Source organism: Sus scrofa, chromosome 9, assembly GCF_000003025.6.
Source record: "Sus scrofa isolate TJ Tabasco breed Duroc chromosome 9, Sscrofa11.1, whole genome shotgun sequence".
In the NCBI taxonomy this organism is placed as follows: Eukaryota; Metazoa; Chordata; class Mammalia; order Artiodactyla; family Suidae; genus Sus; species Sus scrofa.
Window position 1 is genome coordinate 1,866,971 of NC_010451.4, and position 9,570 is coordinate 1,876,540.

The 9,570-nt window shown below is 39.6% G+C and overlaps 1 protein-coding gene across 1 annotated transcript; it reads right to left on the minus strand.

Annotated features, from left to right (window-relative positions):
- LOC110262259 (olfactory receptor 502-like) lies at positions 1,596–2,540 on the minus strand. The gene has a single exon (XM_021102642.1). The coding sequence runs from the start codon at positions 2,538–2,540 to the stop codon at positions 1,596–1,598; it is 945 nt and encodes a 314-aa protein (XP_020958301.1).

Genomic DNA, 9,570 nt, shown 5'->3' on the forward strand with positions numbered 1-9,570 from the left:
TCTGGACAAACATTCAATGAAAAAGATACATGTATGTTCATTGCAGCACTATTCACAATAGCCAAGACATTGAAAAAACCTAAATGTCCATCGACAAATGAAGGCATTAAAGGTGGAATACTACTCAGCCATAAAAACAAACTTAGGCCATTTGCAGCAACATGGATGCAGCTTAGCAGCACTAAGTGAGTATGTCAAAAAGGGGAAGATGTATACCATATGATGCCACATATCTGGAATCTTATATATGACACAAATGAAGATAGCTACAGAAAAGAAACAAACCCATGGATATGGAGAACACACTTGTGGTTGCCAGGGGGACGGGGAGGAAGTGGGTTGGAATGGGAATTGGGGGTCAGCAGATGCAAGCTCTAGCATCTGGAGTGGAAAAGCAATGGGATCCTCCTGTATAGCCCCGGGAACCATGTCTAATCACTCGTGATGGAACAGGGTGGAGGATAATGTGAGAAAAGATTGTGCCTACTGCTGGATCACTTTACAGCAGAAATTGACAGAACTTACAAAGGAACTGTAATTTAAATTAGAAAAAACAAAAGAAAAAATAGACCAAAGAAGAAAAAAAGTTACAGCTCACCGTCAGGCTTCTGATTCAATGTATTGGTTGAATGATGGTGCCTCTTATTGGGATATGGAGCATTGGAAGGGAGCAAGTTGTGGCTGGAAGGGTATAATTAGTTTAGTTTTAGACTCGTTGTGCTTGAGACTCAACAGACAAAAATATTTCAGTTGAAAGCACTAAGTAGAGGACAGGGAAAGAGAAGTAAATATTGGTATTATCGGTATATATAGGTAAGTTAAACTTACCTGTTAAACAGAGGAAACACAACCTAGTTCCCTCCAGCTTCCTTAATAGACTGTGCATCTAACCAGGAACAAGCCACTTAGATTGTTGATTTACTCCCTAGGAATTTAAGAAACCTGTTTATTTCCACCGAGAGGGCACCTGTTTTGACGTGACAGAAAAATTCACAGGTGGTTTGCTCAAGGGCCTCTCATCCTGTTCTTTTATGGGTTATTTATAAGTAGACTGGCGCTAGAAATAAAGAACACAGGCTAGAACTTATGGGTCCACAAACCACATTTCTGGTAGATAACCCTCCTGCAAGAACACCTCCAGTACATTTACTGTCTAGTTCCACTTCAGTGCCCCGCAGATGATAACTGTGACAGTTATCACCGTAATTATCATGCTGATTTCAGAGTAAGCCACTGTTAAAAATGGATATGGTCTTAAAGATGCAGAGGCACAAAACCCTTAACTTGCGGCAGAGAACACCTTTTGGAAAGCTATGAATACACATTCGAAAGAATCTTCAGCAGATCAAAGCATGTTTTCATGTGAACAAATTTGTGTTTCTTATGATAACTTCAATTTTACCCTATTAAAGGAAACTCACTATTGCCCTCTGATTTACACTTTGATATCAGAAAACTCACCCCCCACCATTACCAAAGAGCTCCATACAGGATAATTACATATGGACCAATATACGCACATCACAGCTCTCCAATTTTTACTATGCTATTTCCGGTTTTTTATTATGCCAATTCCTACAAAACAATAGGGTTCACTAAGAAAATGTTTTTCTGCCAAGCTGTCTCTTCAGAGCCCCCTTAATCTCCTTGCTCCTCAGGCTGTAGATGAGGGGGTTCAGCATGGGGATCACCACCATGTAGAACACAGACACCACCTTGTTCTGGTCAGTGGAGTAGCTGGACTTGGGCATCACATAAATGAAGGTGATGGTCCCATAGAACAGAGTGACCGCGGTGAGGTGGGAGGTGCAGGTGGAGAAGGCCTTGTGTCTACCCTCAGTGGAGGGCATCTTCAGGACAGTGCTGAGGATGTAGATGTAGGAAATGGCTATGACAACCACTGTGACCACAATGATGGAACCAGCTATAAATGAGGGTACAACTGCAGGAATAGTAACATCAGAGCAGGAGAGTTCCAGCAAGGGGGCAACATCACAGAAGAAATGATTGACCCGATTTGGTCCACAGAAGAGTAAAGAATAGAAGGAAATCGTAAAAGCGAAAGCATTGAGAAAACCACCCATGTAAGACACTATGAGTAACTGAACACAGACTTGTGTGGACATCTTCGTGGAATAGAGCAGTGGGTTGCAGATGGCCACAAAGCGGTCATATGCCATGGCAGCCAGAAGGAAACACTCCGTCGACCCGAAGAAAGCACATGAACCCAGCTGGACAGCACATCCAGGGTAGGAGATGGTATTTCTCTCCACCAGGAAGTTTACAAGCATACTGGGTGTGACAGAAGATGAATAGCCCATGTCAGCCAAGGCCAAGTGGCTCAGGAAAAAATACATGGGATGATGGAGCTGAGGAGAGAGTCTGACAAGAATGATTGTGCTGAGATTGCCACATATGGTCACCAGGTAGATACACAGGATGATCACGAAGAGGACGGTTTGCAGGGTTGGGTCATTTGTTAAGCCCAATAACATGAACTCTGTCACTGCAGTGTGGTTCCCCTTTCCCAGGAAATCCATGAGATGACATAGTTGCTGCCAAATGAACCTGCGATGAAACACTGCATTAGAGAAGATGTGGTTCAATGATTCCATTTTCACTAATATGTATGGAAGTTACTATAAGCACATAAATTTCCCAAGAGAAGTTTGGAGTTGTTTTATTGCAGATTCCAGATTTTGTATGTATACAGGATGGGTCTTCTATATTCAAGAAAATTATTCTTAGGGAAAACTCTAGAAAACCTGCTTCAAATACTGTATATGTTTAAATATTATGTATTTATAAATTGTACTTAATGTGACTTCAAAGCTAAAGATGTATATAATTAGGGCTTATGAGACTAGAAAAAGGAATGATCAATATAACAAAAATATTAAAATATATAAGGATTATGCTATGGGGACTCAAGGAATAGCTAATATTTACTAAATGCTTATTAAATGATGGACACAATGTTAAGAATTATAAATGCTTAGTCCTACTTTTAATTTCCATGAAATAATATTAAAAGGTTTTTGTGTAACCCTGGAAACTGTCTGGTCACGTATGATTCAGCGTGATAATGTGAGAAAAAGGAATGTATACATGTACGTGTGACTGGGTCACCATGCTGTACAGTAGAAAATTGACAGAACCGTGTAAACCAGCTATATGGGAAAAAAATAAAAATCATTAGAAACCATTTAAAAAATAAATAATTTTTAAAAAGATAAAAGGTTTTTTTCTATGTACAGAAAGCGGTAGGATCAACATGTGAACCCCAGGCAGTTCAAATCCAGTCCATTCCTTACGTAGCTATGCTCTAAATGAAATTAAACAATATTTAGGATGACGTCGAGTCTTTTGGAAATGGATGGATAACAAATGACCCTTCTCCTGTCTGACAGCTAATGTGTAAAAGAAGTGCCTGGCTAATCATGAAGGTTAGAGTTTCTGTCAGTCAAACAAGACATGTATTGAAAAGGAGAAGTACCATTTTCTGGATAGGGCAAAGAAGAGAGAGAGAGGAGTTCCAAACTAAGGTTATGAATGAAGTTACCTATTGTAAATTGATTGCTCATTTATAATATTTGCCATTAAAATATTGTTTCATGAAGTGGTTTGAAATACCAATCTAACTACAATGCAAAACATTATAGGGTTAATAACTAGGACATAATAAAGTACATTTATGCAAGCAAATCATTTCCTAATGTAACAGTGTTTTCTCATTGGAGTATTAGAGGATAAAATAATATTGGTTTCAACATGATATACAGCTGAATTCAGATCCAGTCTGAAAAGTTCAGGCATTTACCCAAGTTCACCCAGTGAGTGGCCAGGTTTAACCTCCTCTCCATGTTTTCTGGATTCATTTCCTTCACTTTGTCCAAAGTCTCTGGTTGCCTATAAGTTAAAGCCTCCAAGAATAATAAATAAACAAAGGAAGTCTTTCCACGGATAAGTTCAAACAGTAAGCCTCCAACACATCTCAAAGCTAGAGAATCTATGAGTTTAATGGCCAAGGGCCAAGTGTAAACGGTGTTGAAAGAGCATGTGAGTTTCTGACATTTGGGGTGGAAAAATGAGGAATCCTAGTCTCGCGAATTATGCTTGTTTACGCACACTAAACAGACTGTAGAAACTTGGGTTAGTTCAGCCGAGGTTATTTGAGAGCTGACTGCTGGACTGCATCTGCCCCAGCTTGTGAACACAGATGCACCTTCACAGTACAATGTTTTCCGATGGTAAATGAACATCAGCAGGACAGACTAACGCACAAAGGCAAAACCTTACCTCTTGAAATAAGAATTGCTTCATGTTATGGCAATAAATTCAAAGTCATTATTCTTATACAGCAGCCATGCTCTCTTTTATTGTTGTTTGCCTTTGGGGATAAGTCTCTGAAGACGTTAGAGATTCAAACGTGAATCCCAAAGCTCCAGGGATCACGATCCCGTTCTCAAGTGAGTACTGAGCAGCTCACTTCAAACAAAAACAGCTCTGTTTAAGGTTCTGTCAATTCTGAAGGAGTCAGTTTTTTCGTTTATGTCTAGATTTCCATGAACTTTCCATTGGTCGTTATTGAGAGTAAAATAATAAATTATCTTATAGCCAAATATTGATTCTAAGTTGACTTTGCTATTTCAGGCTGAGGCATACTAAGCATCAAATGTTAAGCAGTAACCTTAATTTCTGTAGTTCCTGGTGGTCCAGTAGGTTGAGGAATCGGCATTGTCAGTGCTGTGACTTGGGTAGCTGCTCTGGTGCAGATTCAGTCGCTGGCCAGGAATGTCCTCATGCTGTGTGTGCAGCCCAAAAATATAGTAACTTTAGCTTCATTTCTTCAATGTGCACTCATTTGTGTGATTTATAGTGAGATATGTAAGCGAGTTCATTAGGTGTCTTGGGGAACATGGAGCAGAATGCCATGTAAAGTTGAATTTTAAATAACAGTAACTTAGGATGTATATATTTTTTTCCAGCCGAAGATGTAAGATGAAAATCTTGATGGATGTCGATAGGGCACGTTCCCTGTAGGTCAGTGAGTTAAGGATCTGGCACTGTCACTGCCACAGCCTGGGTCACTGCTGTGGCATGGATTTGATCCTAGGCCTGGGAACTCCCACATACTGCAGGTCCAGCCAAAAGAAAGGTTGTAGATTGACAACGATGAAGGAAAAGGAGGTTTGAAGGACTTCCAGATCAGACATAGTCTACAGGCCTCAAAGGAAAGTCTAGTAGTTTATGGTTTCTTTGCCTAGAAGGATGATGGCAGAAGTAGCTATTTTCAACGTGAAGGCTCAGTCTAAATACTCTTGCTAATCCCAGTTTCAGAAAGTCTTGTCTCACCCTCCTGAAATGCATATGCTTTGACGGATGTGCTACTAACCAAGTTTTCCTCTGACTTTACTCTTTGCTACGCACTGAACTTCATTTCTCATTTCACCCTCACCATACGTCGGTGAGCTAAGTATTCCCATTATCCTAATTTGGGACAGAAGAGAGAATCGAGGATTAGTTTAAGATACTTGTCCAAATGTACTCCACTGTTTAAATTATATCCAAGTTTAAATTCAGGCCCAACTGAATGCTGGAATGTGGACTCATTCCACATTCATACATGATTATGTAAAAGAATCATACATGATGATCAAATGGGATTCATCTCAGGGATGCAAGGATGGTTCAATGTACACAAATCATTCGGTGTGATACACCACACTAACAAGTTGCAGAATAAAATATCCCATGATCAGCTCACAGATGCATAAGTTGTTTTTCACAAAATTCACTGAGGATAAAAACACTCAACAAAGTAGGTGTAGAAGGAACATACCTCACTATAATAAAGGACATCTACCACCCGGCCACTGCTCTCCTCATACTCAATGGAGAAAAGCTGACAGCATTTCCTCTAAGGAACAAGACAAGGATGCCTGTCTCAACACTTCTATTAAACACAGTATTGGAAGTCCCTGCCACATCAAGCAGACAAGGAGAAAATGAAAGGAATATAAACTGGAAAGGAAGAAGAAAAACTGTCCCATTTACAGATGACACGGCGCTCTATAAAGAATACGTATTCTTTACCGCTACTGTAGCCGAGTCAGTTTCAAGATTTCAGTGCCTCCTGAAGACCCACGTTTCCCAGCTAGTCCCCACCCTCGACACCCTGCCTAAATCCCTAAAACTGGCTAAACCTAAATCCTGGTCCTGAGCACTCTGCCAGCACTCGGGATCTCGATTTCCCCATATGTGCTCCCCAACGACTAACACAGGTGGGTCTTACCCCATGAATTCCTATCAAATGCGTCCACTTGTCTCCGTCTCAACACTGCAATAGCTGTCCTAATTGATTTTCCTATATGCATAACTGGCCTTCCACATAGCAGCCAGAGTGAGTGATTTGAAACAGTAATTTAACACATTGGTTTTAATGCTATCAAAGAATTACATGTCTTCGTTAAAATGGTTCAAAGGGAAAGCAGTGGTCCGTTCCCTCTTCCTTTAAATATCCAACATACAGCTCCCTGCAGAGAACCACTTCTGAGGCTATATCATGATTGAATTTCCTCAGTATCTGTAGATAATATGTTTTAATAAAAAATAATTGGAATTTCTATACATATTCCTGCTATTTTCCCATTTATTTAATGTGAACATAATTGATAGGAAAATATAGCTGTTTTTTTTGAAGTCTGAGAGAATCATTAAATATTTTATTTGTTGAATTTATTTTAACAAGGAGAGAACTGAATAATCAATGGGTTAACTATCAAAAGGGAATAAATTTAAATTTCACATTCTTTTGAAAAGATAAAAAATAATCATTTCTCAGAGCCAGAAAGGAATATATTATAGCGGTGTCAAGTTTCAAAGTTATATAACAATAAAGTAGAATTTCATGTGTGACTTTATTACTAATAAGCAACTCACTCAACTTTATGCTTGCAAAGTTAAGAATAAATATAAATCATAATGCCCCCCAAAAAATACTCCAGGATTTTAGTTACCTTAACTAATGACTATATATACATATTTCAACATTTTATTCATATTTATAAACAAGACATAATGGCCAGCTCAGTTCATTGCTGTCTCAAAGACTGATACTTAGAACTTCTTTATCTTTCAAGTGTCCAGTTATTAATACATGTTCTCTGGTTCTAACTTTAATTTTAATCTAGGCTGAATTTAATAACATTGAGTTTAAAATTTATATTTTTTAGCTTGTACCTCTGTTATTGATACAGAATTTTTATATATCCAATCCATTGGCATTCTTCACACCTCCACCATTCACGTTAGAACAAACACACATATATCTGCCACTCCTTTAACTCCTTCAACATAATTATATTTTTATTCCCATTTTATTAAACTTTGAAATGCTATGTAGTATACATCTCACATTTAATTGTTTTGCCCTAGATACAGAAAAAGTCAAAAGAACCCTATTCTGTGGAGATAAAGACAGCTATCTACCTTTACTCCTCTTCCGAAAATTGGCTTCTTTTTTCCTGGCACGTGGACCTTGACACGTGTTTTCCAATTAGGATTAAATGTTATGAGTTCCATAAGCTAATTATACATGATTAAATTAAATACATGTTTATACTATTGTGACCATGTAAATAATATTCACCAGGGTGAACCTGGACTTTTTCTGAAATTATATCCTTATCTGTTATCTTCCCTCTCCCTGTCCTGCTTCCCTGATTCCCTTACCAGTTTCTCTTGGGAGCACCGCCTTAATAAATCACTTTAAAGCAAATCTTGGAGTGCCCATAGTGGCTCAGTGGAAACGAATCCAACTAGTAACCATGAAGTTGAGGCTTCTGTCCCTGGCCTTGCTCAATGGCTTAAGGATCCGTCATTGCCATGAGCTGTGGTATAGGTCACAGATGCTGCTTGAATCTGGCATAGCTGTGACTGTGGCATAGGCTAGCAGCTACAGCTCCAATTCAACCCCTAGCCTGGGAACTTCCATATGCTGCGGATGCAGCCCTAAAAAGACAAAAAAAGAAATATGAGGAACTGCTGGAGATGCTGACCATACACACTTGCACTTTCCTCCTAAAGCCAGCTTCTACATTTGAGATAGATGCAAGTTGGCAGTGGGATGGTTGGTGCAGGAAGATGAAACTTTAAAAGGATACAGTCACAGAAAACCAAAAATAATGGCAAAATACTATACCCAACCATCATATAGAACTGAATATTTTACCACGCCAGCAGGTATCCCAGGCATGTATTTTGGGGAAAACAATACTCACAGGTTTTCTCATTCGAAGCCAAGAGACAGCACAGCCAGAGGAACCACCCTAACTGAGAAGCCTCATGACCACGGTCTCAGGACCCACATATCATATAATACTGTCATACGTGGATTCAGGGTCCTCGAAGTATTTCCCCCTTGTTAACCCGTAAGAACTTTGAGCTGACGATGGCCTCTTGGGTGGTTGGGTTCCTGGTTTCTCTGTGCATTGTCATCACTGTACCCAGCTTGTCTTTCCGTGACTCCCACACCAGCGAGCACTCCTGTGACATCCTGCCTGTGGTCAGCCTGAGTTTTGATTTACACTTCTTGTCATGAAATGAGTCTTTTGGTGCTCTCCCCCTTTGTGTTGGGGGGCAGCTTTATTTTCGTGATGACTTTTTATGTCTTCATTGGGTCCAGAGTTATGAGGGTGCCTTCTGCCAAGGGGAGGTGTAAGGCCTTCTCCACCTGCTCCTCCCACCTGACTGAGGCGTGCCTACACTGTGGGTGTGTGGCTTTGTCTATTTGAGGCCCCAGGATAGGGACGCGTTCTGTGAGTATATGCTGATGGCCGTGACACATACAGTACTGACCCCTCTGCTTAATCTCATCATTTACTGTCTAAGAAAGGAAGACATGCAGATGGCCTAAACCTCAGATGGTAAATAATAGAACCTTGAACATTTAAAACCCATGTTTTCGATAAATAAATGTAGAAAATGTGAAGTAGTCCCAATAAAATCATGACTGTGTATAGAAAATTTTTCAAATATTGTCTGATTACCTGATATGTCCTTGCATCACCATATTTCTGATACAAACAGGATACAGCTTAAAAATATTTTTTAAAAAACTCCCATATTTTATATATATATATATATATATATATATATATACACACACACATATATATACATACACACACACACACACACACACACACACACACATAGTCTTTTTATGGCCACACCCACAGCATATGGAGGTTCCCAGGATAGGGGTAGAATTGGAGCTGTAGCCACCAGCCCAAGCCACAACCTCAGCAACACAGGATCCCAGCCATGCCTGCAACCTACACAACAGCTCATGGCAACTTTGTGTTGTTAACCCACTGAGCAATGCCAGGGATCAAATCTGTGTCCTCATGGATACTAAGCAGATTAGCTTCCACTGAGCCATGACAGAAACTGCTAAAAATATTTTTAAACTTGTGTGAGTGCATGTATATGTCTACACCATACGTGTATATGGTAAATCAGAACACAGTATTTTCTTGGCAGTTCATTGTTAGTGTATAGAAACAC